General features: G+C 52.8%; 1 protein-coding gene across 1 annotated transcript; it reads right to left on the minus strand.

Moving 5' to 3' along the window:
- Positions 1-1416: 1416 nt before the first annotated feature.
- LOC138843664 (spidroin-2-like) lies at positions 1417-24124 on the minus strand. The gene is made up of 3 exons (XM_070048363.1): positions 23462-24124; positions 4321-4505; positions 1417-4151 (listed from the first exon to the last, which is right to left on the minus strand). Exons 1-3 carry the CDS (start codon positions 24122-24124, stop codon positions 3365-3367), a joined length of 1635 nt encoding a protein of 544 aa, XP_069904464.1. The 3' UTR covers positions 1417-3364.
- Between the last annotated feature and the right edge of the window lie 1407 nt (positions 24125-25531).

Here is a 25531-nt window from a genome sequence, read left to right on the forward strand (position 1 = left end):
AGCATGCTGGGCAAGGGCAGGGGTCAGCTTGGCAGCAGCGTGGCTCAGGTATTTGCAGTGGGGACAGTGGCACTGTGAACCGTGCCCCTCCCCAGGGGAGAATCCGGGATGCAGAACCCACCCCTCCCTAGGCATAGCCAAGCCCTTTGTTCTTCCTTGTCAGCCAATACCAATGTCTATTTATTTAGAAAAATGGCTTTTTAAAAAATAATGCCTCTCTAAAAATTCAATAAGTTCTGAGAAATGCAAACTTTAAAAATACCCCAAAGCTCATGACCTGGGAAATGGTCACAGCCAACATTAAGTATCCATCACTGCAGGCCTCTTTCTTTGCAACTGGACAGTGGAGGGCTGGCTGGCTTGCTGGGGACAGTTCCTGAGACCTTGCTGTGTATACGCTGACGTCTGCTCACGGCGCGCTGTCCGCTGGTGTCTCTTCTGGTCCAACGCTGTCCACCCCACTCAGTGACTAGAGCGTCTCAGATTGAGTGCTGGCTTTCCAGCCAGACCTGGGCCCAGGCCCAGCTGCTACAGACATTTGGGGAATGAACCAGAGGATGGGGGCTCACTCTGTCTGCCCCCTCTGTTGCTCTCAGATAATCTTTCTAAACTTCAATTTAAAAATAATGAGAAAAAACATTGTCCTAATCTGTCTCCCTCAAAATCAGTATTTTTCTCTACTTCTCAGATTTCAATAGATTCTTGGGCAGAGAATTCCACTGCAATCTGTCGAGGGCAGATGGAAGTGTGGGGGTACAGCTGCCAGGCCATCCCTGCACATACTATTTACACAGCACTGACACTGTGCTGGGCAGAGCTTGGAAGGGGCCAGGGTGGTCAGCATCCAGTAGTGTCCAGGGCACAAGTGAATGTAATTGTCAACGGTGAGAAGAGGGAGAGACAAGAGGAAGGGGGGAGGGGGTTGCTGTGGGCTCCATCACACAGAAACCAGTAGAGAAGGCAGAACCAGCCAAAAACCTGAGGAAAGGGATCGATGAGGGGGTAGATTTTGGGGGAGGCTCCAGGGGGCCGAGATCACGCGTGTGTGGCTCTCAGCTGGGCTGACGGTCAGCATCACACAGAAGCCTCTGGAAGGCGCGGACGCTCTTGCTTCCGAAGGCTCCTGCGATCTCTCCCCTCGCCTCCTGCTGCTCCGATTGGTTCCGAGGCCAGTCTGTCTGAGCCCTTGAGTACTGCAGTCCTGCTCAGTCTTCCAGGAGACAGCTCTGTAACAGAGAGTGCTCTCTGTGGGACTGTTTAGGCAGTGCCGGGCCAGGCTGGAAGCGCCACGTAGAGTCTTCTTCACCCCTGTGCTCCCAGGGCCGTAGACAGAGCTGGCCTGTTGCAGTGCTGGTAAGTGCTTAGACCTTTACGGAATGTTTGACTGTTATGGAACCACCTAAGTCCTCAGAACATTTCAGTTGTGCCAAAAGCATTTTAATTCAGAAATCTTCCACTTAATTTTTACAAGTTTTTATACCTGTTGATATGCTTCAGGGTTTTTTCTTTAGACAATGGGAAAAGTGTGTTTACAGTCAACACTCCATCAGTTTCTAATTTTGCTGGGAGAGAGTATGCAAAACAGTGCTGACCTACCCCATGGATGTGCACAACTGCCCTCCGTCTCTCCCCTCCTTGAGATGTTTTATTAATGAAGTAAATGGATCCTGGGGGCTTGGACACTTGGCATGGCATCCCATTAGTAAGGCGTCAGAGTGGAGGACACAGCGGCTGTCACTGTGCTTTGCCCTGTGCTAGGTGCTCTTCGTCCAATCTGGTTTATTTTCTCGGTGGTTTCGGGGGATAAGCATTGCCATCAGCATTTTACACATGAGGAATGATGTAAATGATCAGAGCATTAGCAGATTTGTTGAGGGCATGTGAAAATACAAAGGGCCAGCTACCTGCGAGACGCATGTGGACAGGGACCTTACACAGAGGAACCCTCAGCTCCTGGTTTCCACGACACACCACTTTGAGATGGCGGTGAAACCAGAACTCTGGGACCACGACATCACCTCCCTCAGGTGGGATCCTGCCACGCTGGAATGCGTTCTGGCCCTAACAAACAGGGTCTCTAAGCGAAGTGTGCAGTCCCACCACTTACTCAGAAAACACCTCCCGATATTACACAGTTACCTGGGTTAGATGGCACTTCAGAGGGAGACAGATTCCATAAATCAAATCCCAGATCTGATTCCCAGTCAGTGAGCAGGTCCCTTCTGCTGCAAGCATTCCGCAGGCAGGCTCCCTCTACAGACAGAACCGTGTTTGGCTGGAGCCCATGTTCAAAAGGAGGCTGCCCAGCTTCCAACCCCTTCCCTTCCCAGGGGCGTCTCTGGGAAAGGGGCACACGTGTCACGGTCCTGCCGCTGAGCAGCTCCTTCCAGGGTGGCTCAGCCGACTAACATCAGAGCAAGGGCCCCAACCCCAAGCACCAGACTCTCCAAGCCACTAAGTTCACAGCTCGACCTCACGGTACGCACGCCTCTGAATGCACGTTGTGACCATCACGGCTGACCACTGTCCATCTGCCTTGAACAGCCCTGCACAGCGTGGTTTCTGCTGCTCCCGCTGACGTGTAGAAGAGAACGCAGTGAGAAGATGTGCGAAGGGAACTCGGCTGAATTATCTGAACGGTGCCGTACAGGGGGTGAGGATTCAACAGGCGGCTGGATAACAGGTACAGCATTCACTTACGAGCTTCCAGAGGATAAGCCAGCAGTTGACAGAAGCGGCACTGTGCTATGGTCTGAATGTGAGCCCCAGCACAACAGTGTCAGGAGCCTGGGCAGAGGGCCCTGCCTTCCTGCGGGGACTGATGTCTTTATCAGAAGAGCTGGTGCAGTGGGCTGTCACAGCACGTGGGGCACGCCCTGTATGCTCTCACCATGTGAGGGCGCAGCAAGAAGGTCCCCAGCAGGAGCTGGCACCGCGACGCCTGCCGCCCCAGCCTGCAGTTCATGCTACCCCATGACAGCAGCACACCGCGGACCACCACCTGCCGTCACCCTCGGGGTTTGCAGGAAGCAGCAGCAACGCAGCACGCCTGACCCACAGTGGTGCCCCACGCTGGTCAGCACCAGCCAGGCAGAGCCGGCGGAGGGCCCCTCTGCCTCTCCTTGCCACCAGCGACCGCCCACGGGCGGCCTGCCGCCGCGCCTGGGCCTATTTGCCCCTCACAATGGTCCAAGACTAGGAGCCAGGGCTTTTCCTCGCAGGATGCGGACACATACACAAGACCTCCCTCCTGTGTTCGGACGAAGCTGGTGTCACAGGGACACAACCCAACGAAAAGCCAACACACTAAACGGAACAGCCCACTGAGGTCCACAGGGACTGGATTTCCCGGAGGAGCAGTCAGTCAGGCCCCCTTCGCTCCCTCCCGAGCTGGAACCAAGGCCGGACGACCAGTACCACGGCCCAGCTGCCCACAGCCCCGGCAGAGGTCGCGGGTCCTGCCTGGCCCCTGACCACACACCCGACCCAAGCGGGCGCTGTCCCACAGAGCCCCTTCCTCGGCGCCCGTCCCGCAGCAGGCCGACCCCGCCCTTGCTCCTCCTGCCTCAGGGAGCGGCTCTGCGGCCCTCGGAACCCTAAAACTGACGGAACTGCCGGGAGGCGCCGGCGACCCGCCGCCCGAGGCCGGGCCGCTCTCCGCGGCACAGCTGGACGGGCGGGCGGACGGACACACAGGGCGGCCCTTCGGCCTGGAACCCGGAAACCCCCGAGAGGAGTCCACTCCTTCTCCAGAGGCTGCCCCAGCCTCAGGCATTGACGGCGGACCCGGCCCGCACCCCCAGGCCGCCGCTGACCCGGGCGGGGCGGCGCCGAGCGCGGCCGCGCGTGCGCGGAGGGAAGCCCGCCCGCTGCTCGCAGGCCCCGCCCCCGAGCGGACACGGAAGTCACCGAGCCCTTCCGGGGCGGAGTGCGTGGCGCGGTGCCCGCGCGCGCGGTCCGACGGGCGAGGTCGAGGCAGGTCCTGCGCCGTGTGGGCCCGCGGCACTGCGGCGCTCCCCCGTCCTCGCGGCCGCCCCGCGCGGACCGAGTGGAAGCCGGCGCGGGATCGTGTGCCTGGGGCCACCTGCTGACAGCGTGCCCGATCCTGTGAAGCCGCCTCCAGTATCTGGCCGTTTCGACGTCTCTTTCTCCTGTTAAAAAAGAGTAAATCGCCGATGAAGACAGACTTGATTCTAGCGAAGTCAACGCGTCAGACCCCCCGGGGCCGTGTTTCACGAGTTCAAAGCCGCACGCGCGGCCCCTTGCCCCGGAAGTTGTGTTTTCTTTGGGGCTGAAGATGACCAGGCTCTTCCCTATCACCTGGCCTTCTCTCCATAGGCAGCCGGTCGGACGCCAAACGTTGACCTTAGCAGATCTTCGCCTTGGGCTTGGCTGGTGGGCGCGACCGTCAGAGTGGCTGGCTTCCGGAGGTCTCTAGAGTATGTCTGAAGCCAGCCTAGGCTGTTGGTGACTTGACCCTGGACATCTGCAGGCCATTTTCGCCCCTACAGGAAATGCAGTCGTGCCTGCTCACGCCTCAGGGCTCCACAGCTGGTACCAACTGGCACCCCTGTTGGCCGGCCCAGCAGGAGGCCGGGGACAGGGCGGTCCTCGCTCTGCTCCCCTCTGCGCCTGAGTGAGGGGACACTGGCTCAGCATTGTGAGGCGGCTTGTCCTGGGCACGTGGCCCCAAAAGAGCAGGGCCAGGTCAGCTCCGCTCAGCAGGCCTGGCGCACTCACAAGCTGCATCCCCACAGCGCCTAGGAACACGGATGCATCTTGCTGTTCATTTGGTGCACTTCATTTTAGAGAAAGTCCTGTTCCCCAAATCCCACTGAGACACCGCCGTATGGGCTACAGTGCTGGCAGGGGTTATGACTGCTATTATTCTACCGCAAAATTCCCAGCGTAGACAGCAGCTGCGTGGTTGTTTACTGGAAGTAACAGACTCGGGCTTGCAGATGACTTGCATCAAATCTGCATGCTGCTCACCTGCAGTCAGCAGCCACAGCTGCCTCCTCACACTGAGCACCCCCACCCCCACCCCGCACTTGCCAGCACCTCTGACCCAAATCCTTATTTGACTCTCAGACTTCTTGGCTTAAAAAAAAACTGCAGGAGGGACTCTGCGTCCATGTATAAGACAGACATTGAGCAGATGACACAGATGGACAGACTGCTTTAACCCTGCGTGTGGAGAGGTCATCACCTGTCGCATGCTTATTAGTGTCATCTCATGAAGAAATTCTTAAATGGTGACATGCTGGAAAACAGACTCTTGACAGTTATCTAAATGACTGAAGTGCTCCTGTTATTTATAGATGTATAGCATCATTTTGAAATCTCCTTTGCCAGTTATTCCACAAATAATTTGCAGACACCTGCTCTGTGCCGGAGAGCATGCTGGCCACATGGTACTGGTGACCGTGGCCTGCTTCAGAGCGGTCACAGCCTGGATGTGAAGATGGACAGTGCAGGAGGAGCTGTGATACAGACTGGGAAGAGTGCAACAGGGCGACTGACCATCCAGGTGGACCAAAGCTCAGATTTGGCTTCACTGAAAGTGAAAAACATTTCTCTCCTTAAGAATCTATTCCATGCAAGACAGTGGAGCACTTGGAAGTGTGTTTGAAATTGGAAGTAGCCACATTCAAAGCTAGAGGAAGTGTGTGTGTGTGTGTGTGTGTGTGTGTGTTGTGTGTGCCCGCTACTCTTGGGATATGCTGGGGACATGGTGGGTGCTGTATTTCCAGAAGGCCGGAGTGCGGTATGAAGAGCCTGGTTTAGCAAGACAGCACAGAGCTGGAAGAATTTGCTGATGTAAAGTTTATCAGTAGGCTTTGAGCTCATCCAACCTTCCAGCATGTCTGAACTTCTATTTGTGGATGAAAATTCCTTTTTGTTGTGTAAAATAAAACACTTCTGTTTTTACAGGTTGCTTAAATTAAACAATATCTAACATATTAATCATGAAACTGATTCTCCAGTCCAGAAAAAGGACTCTGGGATTCAACCCAGTGATGAAAGTAGGAATTAAATCCAAGCTTTCAGGCCAGCGCCGTGGCTCACTAGGCTAATCCTCCACCTTGCGGCGCCGGCACACTGGGTTCTAGTCCTGGTCGGGGTGCCGGATTCTGTCCCGGTTGCCCCTCTTCCAGGCCAGCTCTCTGCTGTGGCCAAGGAGTGCAGGGGAGGATGGCCCAAGTGCTTGGGCCCTGCACCCCATGGGAGACCAGGAGAAGCACCTGGCTCCTGCCATCGGATCAGCGCAGTGTGCCAGCCGCAGTGCGCCAGCCGTGGTGGCCATTGGAGGGTGAACCAACGGCAAAGGAAGACCTTTCTCTCTGTCTCTCTCTCTCACTGTCCACTCTGTCAAAAAATAAAAAATAAATAAATAAAAAATAAAAAAAAAATCCGAGCTTTCAAATGCTTCTCCACAGTTACATGGTGTGTATCTTCCTTTTCAGGATACTGAAAGGGAAAGAAAGCACAAATATGCACTCAAAAGAATCAGCCTGTGTTTGCCAAATACCTGAACAAAGAAAACACTAACCGTGAGATGCTAATGCAGCGACGTTATTACCTCATTGCTCCTTATTTGAAAAGGAGCTAACATTTTCCAATAGTCAGCACATGCAAATAGACTGGTGCTGGGAGGCTTTGCAAAGTCTCTGCCAGGTAGGACTGCTACCCCTTTCCTACAACGAAACGTCTGTAGAGGTCTCTGGACCTGGGAGCTGAGGCACCCAGAGCAAGCATGCCTGTGCCACTGTGTGCTCCTTCTTCAGTGCCCACCTTGCCCTGGTGTGGTGGAATGAGAAGGCCATGCCAAGATGGCTGCTGGCAAACAAGTGTCACTTACTCAGGAATGGCTTTGAAACCCAACTGGCAATGGAGCCTGCCTGGCAACAGGCTGTGATTGGTTGGCTTTGGAAACTGCCTGGCAACAGGCTGTGATTGGTTGGGGCATAGACTGCCCCTTGACCGGATTGGCTGGTCTTGACTTTATAAGCTGCTGTACCAACTGAAATAAAGGAGTCTGTGGGCTGCTTGCCTCAAGCCTGCTTTCACCCAACTCCCGGGGTCTGTGTGGTGATTCCGTGCCTCTTGCCCCCACCACGCTGTTCCTCTCAGAACGGAATCCACTGCAACATTGTTGAGAAATCAACTGCAACATCTGGCACGCCAACACGCCAACGTGACTGAGAAAGAGACAGCATGTCAGACTTGGCGAGGTCCCCCCGGGTTTCGGCAAGAAGGCCCCTCAGTGTTTTGTGTGCTGTTCGGTTCTGTGAGGGTGAGCACAGAACCCCCCCCCTACACCCCTTTGCTTGTCCTTGTCCTCGGTCTAAGTGACCCCAGGTTAGGCACACACCGTCCTGAAGTGTATATTGCTTCTCGGCTCCTCCTTTTACTTTCGGTTCTCCCGGCAAATTCACATAAGGGACTGATCATCCCAGAATTCGGAACCAAGTCATCTTCCCTCACTCGAGAGAGGTGACGCTCCGGAGACACCGTGTGGGCATACGGCCTTGACCTAACAAGTCAAGGAAGTCCCCCACTAAGCACAGGACATACTTACAATCTGATACACCACTATCTGTCTAACGCAGGGAAACCTCCTGCAAAATGCCATCAACAGCTGAGGTGCTAGGAATTTGCTTTGTTATGGCAGCAGTGCTGTGCGTGTCTTTCCTTTGGCTAGAGTTGGCGTGTCATGCCACTCTGAAGCACTCAGACATGGGAAAGATACCCCCCTCTCAGAATCCTGTGCAGATTATCAAACATAGTGAATCTGTGAGTGATAAGAGCCTGACACTCCAGGTCCCTTTCTCACAGACAACAGTTGATCACTTAGGGAGAGAGAGTTCTGACAGTGAAAATGACAATGTAGCAAACAAGGTAGCAGACAATGTAGCAATGCCGAGTCGCCACCCCCCACATACCCTTGGGATGAACTTAGAGGACCTTGAGACAATAACTCATGCGAGGTCATCCCATCCGCGCTCAGTGAGGCTCCCCACACTTGTGGCAGTCCTTAGGCACTCCAGGCTCTCAGGCAGCCGCTAGACCCCATGCCACCTGCATGTTTGCCGTTAATGTCGAATTGTACGCAAAATTCAGGTCCTGGATCCTGGATTCCAACGCCTGTAAAAAGGCTTCTGCTAACCAAGGGTCGAGGATATGCTTGTGTCTTTCCAGAGAATGCGGAACAGCCCATTTGCATACCAGACAGAAACATCAAGCCTGCAACTGACAGCCAACCAGAACCAGCTGAACAAGACTGAGAATCCACCTTGTTAGCAGACACACCTGCCCTATCATCCAACCCTGAGAAACTGCCCATAGCCATATCTGTTACTGTTTTGTACCCCCTAGCTCTGGTCAGCCACTCAAATGGCCCACAGCCTGTGTGCGGTCATGCCATTCCTGATAACCATTATTCCTCATTCCTACCCCTATCTGAGCAAGCAATCCTGTGGTCTCTCGATTTGAGCGCTGGTTAGTCAACGACGGGTAAGATCCCCTGGGAGATAACCTAAGACAGGCACAGCTGCGTAGGAAGACCACATGGAAATGGGGTCAACAATGGTATGGCCAAGAATCATGCCTCCCGTTGCTCAAAAATAAACGAAAACGGGGAAATGTGGTGGAATGAGAAGGCCATGCCAAGATGGCCACTGGCAAACAAGCCTCACTTACTCAGGAATGGCTTTGAAACCCACCTGGCAACGGAGCCTGCCTGGCAACAGGCTGTGATTGGATGGCTTTGGAAACTGCCTGGCAACAGGCTGTGATTGGATGGCTTTGGAAACTGCCTGGCAACAGGCTGTGATTGGTTGGGGCATAGACTGCCCCTTGACTGGATTGGCTGGTCTTGACTTTATAAGCTGCTGTACCAACTGAAATAAAGGAGTCTGCGGGCTGCTTGCCTCAAGCCCGCTTTCACCGGACTCCCAGGGTCTGTGTGGTGACTCCACGCCTCTTGCCCCCACCACGCTGTTCCTCTCAGAAACGAATCCACTGCAACATTGTTGAGAAATCAACTACATTATCCGCAGTCTCAGACAGCCCACAAATTCTTTGACTCACCTGTGCCCCCCACTTTGAGTCTGTTGAGATCTGTGAACCCTCCACCAACAGAGCAGGGGTATCCGTGAGGCTGCTGAGGCTCCCATCCTGTCTGCTGGAGGCCTAGGCTGCCACATGAGAAGCCCAACAGCCCTGGAGCCATGGTGTGGAAGAGGCAGCACAGAGGGGCATTGGCGACAGAGCCTGCTGAACCTGGCCTTGTGGACCTGGAGTCAAGGTGCCAGGCATGGGAATGAGCTGTCTGGGCCCCTTTCAGCCACCATGCAGCTGACCACTGAGTGGCCTCCATCAGCACCATGTGAAACAGGGGAAGCACTCACACCCTATTTCCGTCACTACAGCTCATTTGTTTAGGAGCTCATTTGCAGTGGGCAGTTTCCAACTAGGAACTCTGAGGGGAGACAGTTTCTCCTTCAGATCTGCTCAGACCTCTGCCCCTTAACACCTGGGGTAGAAACAGTGCTCTTGTTCTTCGTGGTGTCTCAGGATAGCTTCTTCCTCTGTGCCGACAGCCACTCCCATGACAGCCACTTCTGGGGAAGCGGGCTGTGTTCTGTAGTTCTGTGTCTATGTTTTGGATATTTGGAGTTTTGTCCCACATTCTACGTAGGGGTTACAGGATGTCAGAGCCGTCACTCTGATGCTGTCTGATTTACCCTCTGGCCTTTAGTGGCTGACCTGACGACCTCATCGCCAATCAGGCATCACAGGTGAGTTCTGAGTACCTGACACCTAACCACAAAGGCATTTCTGGAGTCAGCAGCTGCTGACCACAGGCCCTGTCCCTGGGAATGTTCTCAGCCCCAGGCTGAGCCCTGTATGCTGGGTGGATCTGGCTGTAGACAGGCGGGTGGGGTGGGACTGCCATCACTAGTTGAGTGCCCCTGCCCCTCTGCTGGGGGAGCCCCCAGCAGCCCTCAGATGCTCAGTGGCCTCCTGGCTGTTTCTTCCACGGTGCTTGCCACACTCTGCCTGGGCTTCAATTCATTTCCACACATTTGTTTTCCTCTCTTCTGAACTGTGAGCTCCTTGACAGCAGGCTTGCATGTCATGAACGTCCTACTGTTTGGACGGGGTACACCATCTTCCAGGACACGTCCACACGTGCTGATCTCCCCTGAAATGCCTGCAGTGGCCGTGGAAGGCACTCTGGCCCCACTCGCAGCCTGTGGGGCTTCTCTCCTGTGCATTCATGATGAAGCCAAGAGCAGGGTCCACACACAGATGGAGGAACAGAGACGGCCACGGTGAGTGTGAGCAGGTGAGTGCTTGGCCAGGACTCCATCCTGGCGCTGGGCACTGTGCACTGCCAGGCAGCTGCTCCACAGAACTCTCGCACAGCCATGCACCTCTGACCACTGTCGAAGGCCCCTCTGTTGCTTCTGCATCCCGTCTCAGTCCTTGTGGTCGCAGGGCTCTAACGACTGATTTTCACGGGTTGATTTTCACATGGGTACCTGATAGGGCGAGGTTTCCTTCCTGGAAGCAAATTTCCCTCTGGCAAGAGCCTGTGCGGCTGCTTTCGCTCCCACCTCGCTGTGGTTGACTCCCCTGTGGTATGCTCCAGGGGATCTTACGTTTTCACTTCACTCAAAACGTCCACTGTTGCTTGGATGCGCTCACCGCTCAGTCACTCATTCATCTGTTGAGCACCGTCTGTTGGCCCCAGTTCTGCCTGTGCTGGGAGCTGAGGATGGGTGCAGGTGTGGGCAGGCATGTGCTTGTCTTCAGAGACAGCAGGTCAGCGTTTATCTCGGCCATCCTCATCCTACATTTCCTGTTGCCTCATCTTTTCCGTCCCATCCCACCCTGCCTTATGGCCAGGGCCAGGCCCAGCTTCTGCTTATGGTCACTCCTGCTGGCCCGGTCCCAGCACTCACACACAGTGCTTGTTCGTATTTCTGTCTTCATGCAAGGCCGTCCCACCCTCCTGTCAGAACACCATCAGTCCTCCAAGGCCCAGCCCAGATGGCCCTTCCTCATGATGCTGGGCATTCTCCAACCCCACTGGCTGACTTGTGGGGGCTCACTAGCACCCATCTCCTATAGTCTGTAGTGCATGTGAGTATGTTTGAATGCTCTTCAAGTCAGAATACCAAGGACTTCTAAAACAGAGAACTTGGAAGAGTTTTAAAGTATACATGTGAAACTCCAGGCTGGTGCCGCGGCTTAATAGGCTAATCCTCCGCCTTGTGGCGCCGGCACCCCGGGTTCTAGTCCCGGTCAGGGCACCGGATTCTGTCCCGGTTGCCCCTCTTCCAGGCCAGCTCTCTGCTATGGCCCGGGAGTGCAGTGGAGGATGGCCCAAGTCCTTGGGCCCTGCACCCCATGGGAGATCAGGAAAAGCACCTGGCTCCCAGCTTCGGATCAGCACAGTGCGCCGGCCGCAGCACATGGGCCGCAATGGCCATTGGAGGGTGAACCAGCGGTAAGGGAAGACCTTTCTCTCTCTCTCTCTCTCACTGTCCACTCTGCCTGTCAAAAAAAAAAAAAAAATCCAAACTGTTCCCCTCCATGGAAGAAGCCATGGTTATGAGTCTCTTGCAATCTCTTGTAGACATGTACCCTACACATACATGCACAGGAATCCAAAGAATTTTATGAGAAAACCAGATAGAAAAACAAAACCTAAGAAGCAAAAGAATGCCCAGGAAGAACGGTGAGAGCTGTGGCCCTAGGTCATGGGTCCCAGGCTGAGTCCTGCAGCAGCCCTGCAGGTAGTCGCGTTTCTGCCTTCCCCATGGATGGACCATGAGGTCACTGGGTCTAAGGCCAGCCTTCAGTCTCTACAGCCCATGTCTTTACCCTGTGGCCACCCTGTTTAAGAACTCTAAGACAGGGGCTGACACTGTGGCACAGGTGGTTAAGCCACTGTCTGCAGCGCCAGCATCCCATATAGGCATAGGTTCAAGTCCTGGCTGCTCTACTTCTGATCCAGCTCCCTGCTAATGTGCTGGGAAAGCAGCAGCAGATGGTCTGAGTGCTTGGGCTCCCACACCCATGTGGGAGACCTGGAAGAAACTCCTGGCTCCTGGTTTCAGCCTGGCCCAGCCCCTGGTTGCTGTGACCATTTGGGGAGTGAACCAGCCAATGTAAGACCTATTTCCTCTCTCTCTCTCCATCTCTCCTTCTCTCACTGTAACTCTTTCAAATAAATAAATAAATAAATATTTAGGATACAAAAGCTGTCGCAATCAAAAGGATGAGGTTGGCACAGGAAGAGATGATGGAGGCAGCATCCCCAGTTACCAGGGAAGGGTGGCATGAAGAACCAAAGATGCCAGCAAAGCTAGACCCACCTTACGAAACACCGAGACAAAACGAAAGCCCAAAGCCTAAAAACAAGGGCAAAAAACCCAAGGGCGGGCGTTTGGGGCAGTATCTCAGGAGCTGCTTGGGATGCCTGCGTCTCACACTGCAGTGCCGTGTCTGCTCCTGCTAATGCACACCCTGGAGGCAGCAGGTGTTGTTCGAGTACTTGAGTTCCTGCCACCTATGTGGGAGACCAGACTGAGTTCCTGGCGTCTGGCTTCAGCGTGACTCAGCCCCATTTGGAGAGCGACTGAAACCGTGTATAAGATCTCTCTCTCACCTCTCTCTCTCCCTCCCTCTTTGAATTTCTTTCTTTCTTTCTTTCTTTCTTTCTTTCTTTCTTTCTTTCTTTCTTTCTTTCTTTCTTTCTTTTTTTTTTTTTAATTCAGAAGGAATGGGGCTGGCACCATGGCGTAGCAGATAAAGCCGCCGCCTGCAGTGCCAGCATCCCATATGGGCGCGGGTTCAACTCCTGGCTGCTCCACTTCTGATCCAGCTCTCTGCTATGGCCTACGAAAGCAGTGGAAGATGACCCAACTGCTTGGGCCCCTGCACCTGTGTGGGAGACCTGGAAGAAGCTCCTGGCTCCTGACTTCAGATCGGCTCAGCTCAAGCTGTTGCGGAGTGAACCAACGGATGGAAGACCTCTCTCTCTGTCTCTCTGCCTCTCTTCTCTCTGTATAATTCTGACTTTCAAATAAATAAATAAATCTTTAAAAAATTTTTTAAAAATAATAAAATTCAAAAGGAAATCAGATGTCATAAAGGAAAAAGAGACATTTTGAGTATATGAAAATGAAACAAAATAAAAAGTTACAGACTGGAAAAAATAATTGTATTACATATGAGAAGTAAAGGACTTCCACTAAATGGTAAGACACATAAATCTACAAGGAAAATGAGGGAAGCAAATTCACAGAATGAGAACTCTAAATGCCCGACAGAAGAAAAGCCCAGCACCCACAGCGCTTAAACTCCCAAGTGGGCAGGAAGCTTGTACGTACGCCTGGCTTGCCTTCCACTCCCATGCCGACTTCCTCGGTGGCAGGGACAGGTAATTAAATACATTTGTACCACCTGTAATGCTTTGGTCACAGAAGCATAAATCCTTCCTCCTCCATCACTGGCTACTGTTTTAATTGAATGAATCCATGAACTTAGCAAACATTTGCAGAGCACAAAAGTCAACACTGAAATGTGTCTGTGCTCCTCTGGTGCCCCTCCAGCAGTCTTTGCTGGAAATATTTCTGTTTATATTTAGGTATGCATGTGCATTTTATATTCACACAAACCAGAATATTCCAAGTATCTTCCACACATTGCTTTTTTTCCATTCATATATCTTGAACTTATTTATGAATACACACCGATCTCACTCCTTCTGGTTAGTGACTGCATGGTATCCCAGCCCACCAGGAGGATATGTTGCAGCTTATTTAACCAGTCAGTCCCTTGTGGGTGGGTAACTTGATTGTTGCCAGCTCTTTGCTTTTACAAGCAGTGATGAAATGAACATCCTTGTACATTTGTCTCTATGGGAGATTATGTCCTTAGAGACGTGAGATGCAATTAGAGCAGGGGAATTGTTCATTGAATGTACGCAGGCATAAAGTTTGCCAAAGTGAGCCACACATTATTAAAAGTTAGATAACATTTTAGAAACTACACAGCTGACTTTCAATAGTTATTGAATACCGAGTGACTTTTGAAGAGGGAGAAATTTAACATGTGCATACAAAATAAATACTAATAAATATGAAAAAGGCTTATAAAATAATTTACTGCTTATTTTAAATACTTGGAAGCAGATCAGCTTGCACTAAAACACTATTATAATGTCAGTGGTAGCCAAACTCCAAGGCTGCTAAGGGCCCTGCCAGGATCTGCTGGCCAGGAAGCAAGGTGACAGTGTTAGCATGAGGCAAGCGATCCATGGAGGTGCCGTGTGAGCTGTGTGACACCTGACTGTCGCTCCCCCTCTTCGTGGAGGAGCAACACTGAACCCTGCCTAGGCTTCATATCCGAGTCACGGCACCATTATGTCGCTCCCCCTCTTCGTGGAGGAACGACACTAAACCCTGCCTAGGCTTCATATCCGAGTCACGGCACCATTATGTCACTCCCCCTCTTCGTGGAGGAGCAACACTGAACCCTGCCTAGGCTTCATATCCGAGTCACGGCACCATTATGTCGCTCCCCCTCTTCGTGGAGGAACGACACAGGACCCTGCGCTGTTCTTTCGTCTGCTCGGCCCTCCCCGGGTTTGCTGCTGGTTCTTCCCGGGTTGGCTACTATCCCTTCCACCTCCGTGGAAGGGCAGTTCCCCCTGGCCGCATTCCCCACTCCCGCAGGGGAGCGGCACACCGCCGGCCGGCTTTTCTCGGGGGCTGCACAGGTGTTCCCTCAGATGTTCCCCTTAGATGTTCCCGGTGCATGCCGTCTCCTCCTTTATAGTCCTCCTCCGCCAATCCTAACTCGGCTGCCCACACGCCGAGTACGCTGCTCTCCAATCAGGAGCAAGTCCTACAGTTTATTAGCTGAACTGGAGGCAGCTGTGCGGAAGCTGTTTACTTCTCTCCCAGCGCCATATTGTGGGAGAGCAGATGCATAGAATAAGTCTTAATTCCAGTAACTCAGTCTAGTCCGGATTGCTCCCCACACCTGACAACCCTGGTGAATTCCCCTGCGCCACCTCTCTGTAACAGAAGTGACAGAGCCCACTTCTCAGCTGCTGCTGGCAGTGTGGGCTCTTTCTAGCAGGCTGGTGTGCTGTGAGGCCCAGTGTCAGCCATGAGGGCAAGCACTGTTCGCCCAAAAGAGGAAAAGGAGTAAAGTGGTCGCATGACCCAGCGGGTACCAGATGCACAGACCAGAGAGTCAAAATGCAAAGTGACGTTAGCCGCAGACGTAAAAGGATTGTGGTATGTAACTGCATTTGACGTGGTGGGCGTCACTGCCTTCATGTCCCAGGAAACACAGCTGACCCCGCCCACTTCAGAGGATGCACACGGCTCAGAGCCCCTGAATGGAACACTGCTGGGGCTGGCTTGGGAACACTGAGCCATCGGGCAGAGCATCCCAACACAACACAAGAAAACAATTGTTTAGGGTGTTGGATGCGAGGCTTAACTCTCGAATAAATTGTTTTTTCCATTCATGAGAATGGCAGGGATTTTAACAAACATTATGTTGGTGTTTCCAATTTCGACCATGGTGAGGTTTGCATTTTTTGTATACCACTGAGTATAAATATTGCATATGGCTATACTGATCCATATGAACTGACATGATGATGAGTATAAATACTGCACATGGCTACACTGATCCATATGAACTGACATGATGATGAGTATAAATACTGCACATGGCTACACTGATCCATATGAACTGACATGATGATGAGTATAAATACTGCACATGGCTACACTGATCCATATGAACTGACATGATGATGAGTATAAATACTGCACATGGCTACACTGATCCATATGAACTGACATGATGATGAGTATAAATACTGCACATGGCTACACTGATCCATATGAACTGACATGATGATGAGTATAAATACTGCACATGGCTACACTGATCCATATGAACTGACATGATGATGAGTATAAATACTGCACATGGCTACACTGATCCATATGAACTGACATGATGATGAGTATAAATATTGCACATGGCTACACTGATCCATATGAACTGACATGATGATGAGTATAAATACTGCACATGGCTACACTGATCCATATGAACTGACATGATGATGAGTATAAATACTGCACATGGCTACACTGATCCATATGAACTGACATGATGATGAGTATAAATATTGCACATGGCTACACTGATCCATATGAACTGACATGATGATGAGTATAAATACTGCACATGGCTATACTGATCCATATGAACTGACATGATGATGAGTATAAATACTGCACATGGCTATACTGATCCATATGAACTGACATGATGATGAGTATAAATACTGCACATGGCTACACTGATCCATATGAACTGACACGATGATGAGTATAAATACTGCACATGGCTACACTGATCCATATGAACTGACATGATGATGAGTATAAATACTGCACATGGCTACACTGATCCATATGAACTGACATGATGATGAGTATAAATACTGCATATGGCTACACTGATCCATATGAACTGACATGATGATGAGTATAAATACTGCACATGGCTACACTGATCCATATGAACTGACATGATGATGAGTATAAATACTGCATATGGCTACACTGATCCATATGAACTGACACGATGATGATAATAATGATGCTGTATGCTTGTATAGTGCTTAAAATCATTTTATAAATTTTTTGAGGATGGTTCCCTTTTTTTGTCACCATGTGCCCTGACTAAAAACAACCCTTGGGAAAAAAAGTAAGAAACCAGAACATCAAACTTACTATTCACATTAGATTAAAAAAATAGATTATTTTTCTATTGTGAAGCAAATGTACACTAAGGAAAAGTGAAGAAAATTAATTCCCCACTGAAATATTAATTTTATAATAACATGAACTATAAAAGAAATATGAGCATCTGATACCTCTGAAGTCAGTTGATTTCTTTTTTTTGTTTGTTTGTTTTTTGTTTTTGTCAGGCAAAGTGGACAGTGAGAGAGAGAGAGACAGAGAGAAAGGTCTTCCTTTGCCGTTGGTTCACCCTCCAATGGCCGCCGCGCTGCAGCTGGCGCACTGCGCTGATCCGATGGCAGGAGCCAGGTGCTTCTCCTGGTCTCCCATGGGGTGCAGGGCCCAAGTACTTGGGCCATCCTCCCCTGCACTCCCTGGCCACAGCAGAGAGCTGGCCTGGAAGAGGGGCAACTGGGACAGAATCTGGTGCCCCGACCAAGGCTAGAACCTGGTATGTCGGCGCCACAAGGCGGAGGATTAGCCTAGTGAGCCACCGCACCTGCTGTCAGTTGATTTCTACAAGATTTAAGCCATGTGAGTCCCTCATGAAAGAGGAGGAACATGGCTGTTTTTCACTTGACAACAAAATGTTATTTCTGTATTATTTTTATCTGTACAGCCTCTCAGGAAGAGAATAATTACTCTTCTTTCACCTAAAACAGCAACCCCATAAATTCTTCCAGTGCACAAACTATGGAATTTCAAGTGGTGGCACTGTTCTTAGGAAGGAAAACACTCCATGAATCTGTAGGTAAGAGGTAAATCATTACAACCACTCGTTTTTATAAGTTAGGCTGTTCAAGGAACACACTATCGATGTGATTTCCATCAGCCCTTTTAAACCCTAATTTTTAAAAATTTGGGATGCTTTTACTCTAGAGTGATTCCCCAGCCAACCAGCATGTAACAAAAAGTAGTATGACCTTACGTTTTGTGGGTAAAAGTGGATGTCACCATTCTTTGCATTTGTCAAGCAAAGTGTCCACAGAAATCTCTTCTCTTTGGGTAACCCAGCGCTGCATTCAGAAAATACACAAACCTACAGAAAAGTTGTGCAATTCAAGACAAGCCCTGTGAAGCTGGTTACAACGAAACGTGGAGCAGATTCAAACCAGGAGCAGAGGGTGAACTGATTCTGGATGATGTCATGCTGTGTTTTGTTTTTCAGTTTGGCCTCCTTGGTGTGAAACTGATAAACAGAAGAGTAGATGCTGACCTATTTTTATTTTCAAAAGTCACTTCCTGAGAGGCAAACATCTTTTCCTTTCCATGGAATTCCTTTATGAAATCATGCCCCAAATACTATGGGGCTCTCAGAATACTCACGGGTGCTTAAAGGAAAACGTCAGCACGTGTTTGTGTACTCTGGATACAGATGCTCCTTGTAAAAGGCGCACACCGGTCCATTAGCTCTGGGCAGGGATCTGACCCTGACCAAAGGACTCTCACTGTAGGGAAACCAGCCACTCCCCACCAGAAAGACAAGTGCCAACTCTTCTACCCCCAGCCCAAATGTCCTGTGAGTCTTGGAACAATTTTCTAAGTGGAGTACACAGCACACAGTGGGCTCAGAGCGAACCTCAGCCTGGGGTTCTAAGATGCATCAGCCACCCACCTGGGCCTCAGGTAAGGCATTACCCGTGTCTAAGCGGTTCCTTAACAACAAATGAAGCCACTGGAACACAGACGACCTCCAGGGCCACTTCCAAAACTACAAGTGTGATTCTAAATCGAGAATATTAATCCAAACTTTTAAAAAGAAGTCACAGAAATAGCGCCCTGTGTGTGTGTTTCAACAGTAAGCAGAGGGTAGGGTTGAGAGGGTGGGTTCATCCAGAAGCTCAGTGACTGCCAAGGACGCAGGGTTTTCCATCTCCCTGCTCTGCCATCTACACTGCCTTGCATTTTGTCCACAGGTCTGTCCCCTTGTGGTGCTGACATTCTCTGCCACACGCCATGCCTAGGCCCACAAAGACTCCTCCCTCAGGAGCCCTCACTTCACTTAAGCAAGGGTCCTACTGGCAACGAAGAGTGGAGGAGGAAACCCATGGCACCTGCCCTAAGCTGAACCTGATTCTTTACCTTGCCAGGCCAGAGGCAGGACCAGAATCCACGTATACCTGGTCTTCAGAACATTCATGAAGAAAGCATCTTTCAATGAAACACTGTGGATTTCAAAACTTTTTGCACCAAAACACAGTTCTCACTTCCATGAACTTTCTGAAGTATCCTCATATATGCAGGTGCTCACATCCTGTACCCAGAATAGATTTCAGGAATCAATAGCAGTGCCACTCTGCTGAGTTACCTATTCAGTGTCACATGTGCTGTCCTTGGAGCATATGGCCCTGAGGAGTGTGTTGGAGACTCCATCTCCATGGGGCAACAGTGTTCACAGGTGTTCAGGCCAGTAGGGCTCACCTCAAGAGTGGATGAGGCTGCCATCTGTCTCAGGAGTGGGTCTGTCATAAAAGGGTGAGTCTTCTCCCCTCTCCCCCTTACCCCACCTTGCCTCTCTGACTCTACCATGGTAGGGCGTGGCTTGAAGGCCCTACCAGGTGCCAGCACTTTGAATTTGGACTTCCATGGCTCCAGAATTACCCAGTCTTGGGTGTTCTATTACAGCAGTGCACTATCGACCAAGACAACACGTCGGTATATTTGGCAAGAGCAACACCAACAACTCCATGACCCCAAACATCTGGACTTAAGTTGCCAACAGGATGACCCATTTTCCAAAATGCTTTAGAACGTAACTCCTACATGACCGCACCACCAGGATCAACATCAGGAAATCAACGATGCTACATTACAACCACCCCTCCTCAGAATCTATCTGGGTTTACCTATGGTCCACATAGAGTCAGCGGTGCTCGGGCTGTGGAGTTCTGACTGAGCTTGTCCCCAGCCCAAGAGGCGCTGTGGCTTCTGTAAGTGAGGCCTCATGTCAAAGAAGCATGACAGACTTCGTAGCCACGGCTCATAGCTTCCTAATCTTTCCAGCCAGAGCTGGACGAAAGCAAACAGGCATGGCTGAAGGCATCACCTCGCCCCGCCCAAACCCAACCGGACCCTCCCCCATTCTCAACCCGCTGGTGTGACAACACCAAAAATATAAACTCCCGCACATGACAGATCTAAGCGTAGGAACCGAAAACTGTGGAACCGTCAGAGAAGACAGGAGCAAATCTCGACCTCGGGTTAGGTGATGATGATCTCTTGGCTCTGACACCACAAGTGCAAGCAATAGAAGAAACTCATAAACAGAACTTCATCAAAATTGCTAATGTTTGTCCTCAAGAACACCATCAAAACAGTGAAAAGACAACACACAGATGGGAGAAAGTACTTGCAGTTATATATGTAAGACACTTGTACCACAAAGAATGCCTTCAACGCAGTGATAAAGTAAAACCCTCAATTTAGAACTCGAGAGGGGCTCAGACAGATGCTTCTCCACAGAAGATGCACGAAAGGCTAAAGAGCAAGCCAAAGAGCGTATCATCAGTCATCAGGAAAACGCAAAGAAAAAGCACAGTGAGGCACACTTCAAACACTAGAATGTCTGAAGTTTAAAAAACAACAACAGGGCCGGCGCCGCGGCTCACTAGGCTAATCCTCCGCCTGCGGCGCCGGCACACCGGGTTCTAGTCCCGGTCGGGGCGCCGGATTCTGTCCCGGTTGCCCCTCTTCCAGGCCAGCCCTCTGCTGTGGCTAGGGAGTGCAGTGGAGGATGGCCCAGGTGCTTGGGCCCTGCACCCCATGGGAGACCAGGAAAAGCACCTGGCTCCTGGCTCCTGCCATCGGATCAGCGCGGTGCGCCGGCCGCAGCGCGCCGGCCGCGGCGGCCATTGGAGGGTGAACCAACGGCAAAGGAAGACCTTTCTCTCTTTCTCTCTCTCTCACTGTCCACTCTGCCTGTCAAAAATAAAAAAAAATAAAAATAAAAAAAAAAATAAAAAACAACAACAGGGCCGTGCTGTGGCACAGCGGGTTAAAGCCCTGGCCTGCAGTGCGGCATCCCATCTGGACACCAGTTCTAGTCCCGGCTGCTCCACTTCCGATCCACTTCTGCTGTGGCCTAGGAAAGCAGTGGAAGATGGCCCACGTCCTTCGGCCTCTGCACCCGCGTGGGAGACCCAGAGGAAGCTCCTGGCTCCCAGCTGCGGATCAGCTCAACTCTGGCCTGTGCAGTCATTTGGGGGAGTGAACCAGCAGATGGAAGACCTCTCTCTCTTCTCTCAGGCTCTACTTCTCTCCGTAACTCTTTCAAATAAATAAATCTTTAAAAATAAAATAAAATAAAACCACAACAAAACAAAAGCACAGCAGGGGCCAGCATTGTGGTGCAGTGGGTAAAGCTGCGGCCTGCAGTGCTGGCATCCCATATGGGCACTGATTCATGTCCCAGCTGCTACAGTTCCCAGCAGAGGATGGCCTGAGTGCCTGGGCTCACGCACCTACATGGAGACACAGAAGAAGCTCCTGGCTCCTGGCTTTGGCCTGGCGTAGCCCCAGCCATTATGGCCATTTGGGGAGTGAACAAGCAGGTGGAAGATCTGTCTCTCTTTCTCTCTTTGTGACTCTTCCAAATAAATAAATGAATCTTTAAGAAAAAAACGAAACACACAGGTGTTGGTTGAGGATCTGCAGCCCTCACCCATCACTGGTGGGGACACACGTGGTGCAGCCGCATTGGAGGCCGTCCCTCAAGCAGTCAAACCCAGCATTACCATGGGACTCAGCAGCTGCACTCCTAGAGTGACGAGCGCAGGAGCCCTCACAGGGTCACCCCACACAGCCGCGTCATCCGCAGTGCAGAAGGTGGAAGCAGTTAGAGTGTCCACGCAGTGGGACAGCATTTGGTCATGAAGGGAATGCAGCAGGATGAACCTTTGTTTTTAGCCATTTGTGTATTTCAAAGGCAGAGCAATAGCGAGAGAGCAGGAGACAGAGAGGGAGAAAGAGAGATCTTTCCTCCACTGGTTCACTCCTCAAATGGTCCCAGTGGCCTGAGCTGGGCCAGGCAGAAACCAGGAGCCTGGAATTCCATCCAGCTCTCCCACGTGTGCGGTAGGGACCCAGCACCTGGGCCGTCTTCTGCTGCCTTCCCAGTTGCATTAGCAGGGAGCTGGATCGGAAGTGGAGCAGCGGGATGTGAACCCGCACTTCCATATGGGATGCCTGCACTGTAAGGGCAACATAACCAGCTGTGCCATAGTGCTGGCCCCAGATGGACGAAACTTGCAAGCACCGACCTTCATTCACGCAGAGGGAAAGAAGCCAGGCCCCAAGGACCACCTGTTGCACGACGTCATCTACACAGAGCACAGACCAGGCTACTGTGGAGAGATAACGCAGGCTAGTGCTTTGTCCGCTGTCTTCTAGCCACGAGGGAGAAAGATGCTTAACGGCCCGCTGAAGACAGGAATCGATACTATTGCACTGAAGACAAGGACGTCCACTGGAGGAGCAGAGATGGCTCGCGCTGCTTCCAGGAGCGTAGACAAACTAAAGTGAGCAAACCCAGACCCAAAAGCTTCGCGGGAAGCAAGGCCAAGGAGAGCAGCGGCAGCAGGAGCAGCAGCGGCAGCAGCAGGTTCCGACTGGAACGTCACGCAAGCCACAGAATCCGACTCTGAAAGTATCTTCTGTCACAGAGAGAGGGCTCTGGGGTTTTGCTGTTTTCTCCTGTCAGTGCTGCAAAACTGGCAAGAAAGGAAACGGAGCTGAACCCACCCGGGCCGTGCAGCGGGCGGGCACGCAGTCCGCAGGCAGCTCAGCTCCTCCTGTCTCAGCCAGGACAGCCCTGAGCAGCCGCGGGGCCTGACGGCTCCTTCCAGTGTCCTCACGCTGCCCGAGAGCGCGCGGGCTTGGTGCAGGCTGCAGCTCCAAGTCTTCTCTTAAAACAACCTTCGCAGTGCCGTCCTCGCAGGTCTGAACCCACCTAAGCGATCACAAGCGCGTCACGTGGTGCTGCCTGCCCGTGGGTTTCCCACGTGGGTATCACTGTTTCCCAGATGTGAGAACATTCGTTTGCCCCATTTCCATTTTTCCGGGATTTTCCTCTCTTGAGATTCAGCATGGTACTCAGTGACTCAAGTAAAGGGATCTGGCGCAAGCGTCCTGGCATAACGCCAGGCTGCCTTCTGCCTGCCACAGTCGGGGGAGGAGGTGGGTTCAGGTGGAGCAGAAGGGTGCGAGGCTGGACCACCCTGGGGCTGCTTGTGGCTGCTGGCGCCAGGGCTGCCGCGAGCTCAGCCAGTCCCTTCCGCGGGCAGCCCGTGCTTCCCCGCGCCAGCGCCCAGGCGCGGTGCCCCGATGGCAGATTTCAGGGACAAGGGCTGCAGCAAGTACGGAGGTAGAAGAAGGGCCCCCAAAACTCTCAGGATAAGGGTCAGCCCTTAAAAAGGAGTAAGTTCAAACACACAAAAAGCTCACTCTAACATCAAGAATTTTCTCAATTTTCCTTGGCCCACGAAAATTCACTGCTGGGTCAGCACCGGACACACGGGGCTGCCTGAAGAGCCGGTTCCCAGCCTGTGCGGTGGACTTTGCTCTGTGCCACCCGCCGCTCGGGGCACGGCGCCTTGGGCACTCACTGTCTGACCGCCAGCGGCCGCGTGAAGCAGCCACCCAGCCGGCGGGGGAGGTCTGTTCAGCCACAAGCCGTCCGCGCCGAGGCCTTCCTGCGGCCCTCGCGGAGCGCTGGGGCCAGGCGCGGCGCGAGGAAGGGCCCGGGCCGGCCGGCCGGGCGCGCACCGAATGCAGAAGCCAGACGGCCGCGGTGGGCTCTCCACGCGCACGGGCGGACCCTCGAAGGCGCGGGCGGCGTCAGCGCCCCGGCCGGAACTGCTCCCGGAGCCCGTGGCCGGCGGGCAGGGGACTGTGTCCCGCCACGCGTTCTGGGGCTCCTGCAAAGCAACGCGAACCGCCCGCTGCGGTGAAGAGCGAGAGCGCCGGACCGCCGCGGGCTCCTCCCGCGGTCCCACGCGGGGCGTGTGCGTGCGCGGAGCCACGGCGGCGGCTCCCGCGTCCCAGCGTGCCGCCGCCCGCCCGGCCGGGGCCCTGCGGCCAGCACGTGGCAGGGCCGTCCGGGCAGTCACTCGAGGCCTGGTGTGCGGAGCTCGCCACAAGGCGCCCCAGGAATCCAGCCGGCTCCGGACCCGGCCTTCGTCTGTCGGCGCGGAGGCGACACGGAGCGTGGGCCTCCTGCCCTGCCCAGTGCGTCCCCTCTGCTGGAGGCCTCTCCGAGCCCTGGCCATTGCCGTCGCTCCCACTGTCCTGCTGAGGAAGCCGAGTCTGGTCGTGGCGCTTCAGCGCGTGAGGGGCGGGACTTCCTGCGAGAGGCGGGACTTCCCTGGGGCGGGACTTCCGCGAGGTGGGTCTGGGTCCGGAGCCGGCTCTTCCGGCCTTAGGCCCCCTCTCCTCCACCAGCCGGGTGTCATCAGTGTGGCGCGGGAGGCTCCAGCCTGGGTTTGACAGATGTGCCCTGCAAAGGTGGGCAAGTCAGAGAGGCGGCCATTTGTGGTATAGTTGTGAGAACTCAAAACCAGCAAGGAATAAGAATGAACAGGATCCCCGAGACGACACGTTGCAGTACCCCCTCTAACGTGCTGCCAGACTTCTCTCGCGTGCCTGGGTCCTGGACAGAAGGGGACGTCCAGTCTCCGTTCTCTCCAGAGGCTCTGGAAAAGCAAGCTGACGCAGCGCCATCCCAGGGCAGCCTGGAGTTACCCCAGTGTCCCCCTAGCTTCGGTGATGTCAGAGGCGGACTGAGCAAAAAGAGCCTGCTCTGTGGCCCGTCTGAGGACGGCTGAATCGCCGAGAGACGCTGGAAGGGCAGGCATTCTTCCTCAACAGCTTTCGGTTGATACTTATTGGAAAGGCAAATGGAGCAGGATGGGGAAGACTGAGACAGAATGCGGCAGATGGAGAGCGCCTCCAGTTCATCCAGCAGTTCATTGCTCCAGTAGGCCCAACAGCCAGGGCTGGGCCCTTCTGAAGCCAGGAGCTGGGAATCAATCCAGGCCTCCCGCGTGGGTGGCAGGAGCCCGAGTTGCAGCAGCACAACCGTCGCCGTGTTGCGCAGCAGCAGGAAGCTGGACTCAGGAGCCGCGCTGCGCCCGAACCCAGACATTCCAACATGGGAGGCTGCCCTGAGCTGCAGCTTGGCCGCTGTGCCACAGCTGCCCAGACGGGAACTCCACAGCCACGCTTTCTCTGTCGGACGACGTCCCTTCAAGAAAAGCTTTGAGGAGGCCAGTGTTGTGGTGCAGCAGGTTACACCACCACCTATGACGCCAGCATCCCATATCAGAGGGCTGGTTCAAGTCCCAGCTGCTCTGCTTCTGATCTAGCTCCTTGTTAGCCTGCTGGGAGACCCGGAGGAAGCTCCTGGCTCCCGGCTTTAGCCCGACCCAGGCCTGGCCACTGTGACCATGTGGAGAGTGGACCAGCGGGTAGAATATCCTTTTCTCTCTCCATCACTCTGCCTTTAAAATAAGCAAATAAATCTCATCTTTAAAAAAAGAAAATAAAAGTTCTGGAGGGTCTTGAGAGCATCTGGTGATTTGCTAGAATCAAATTCAGTGTCAACTTTTGGAAGATCCTTAGATGTAACCTTGTACCTGTTTGCTGCACAGCCAAGGGCCGTGGCTCTACATGGTGAC

Source organism: Oryctolagus cuniculus, chromosome 9 (genome assembly GCF_964237555.1).
Source record: "Oryctolagus cuniculus chromosome 9, mOryCun1.1, whole genome shotgun sequence".
Classification (NCBI taxonomy): Eukaryota; Metazoa; Chordata; class Mammalia; order Lagomorpha; family Leporidae; genus Oryctolagus; species Oryctolagus cuniculus.

Excerpts from the sequence above, each read along its gene's own strand:
- LOC138843664 (XM_070048363.1), bottom strand. The coding sequence starts at position 24,124 with ATGGCCAGGGCTCGGAGAGGCCTCCAGCAGAGGGGACGCACTGGGCAG. Across the intron at positions 4,506-23,461 it reads CGGCCGCTGGCGGTCAGACA|GGGCGAAAATGGCCTGCAGA; the intron begins GTGAGTGCCCAA and ends CATTTCCTGTAG. Across the intron at positions 4,152-4,320 it reads GCCTATGGAGAGAAGGCCAG|GAGAAAGAGACGTCGAAACG; the intron begins GTGATAGGGAAG and ends CTTTTTTAACAG.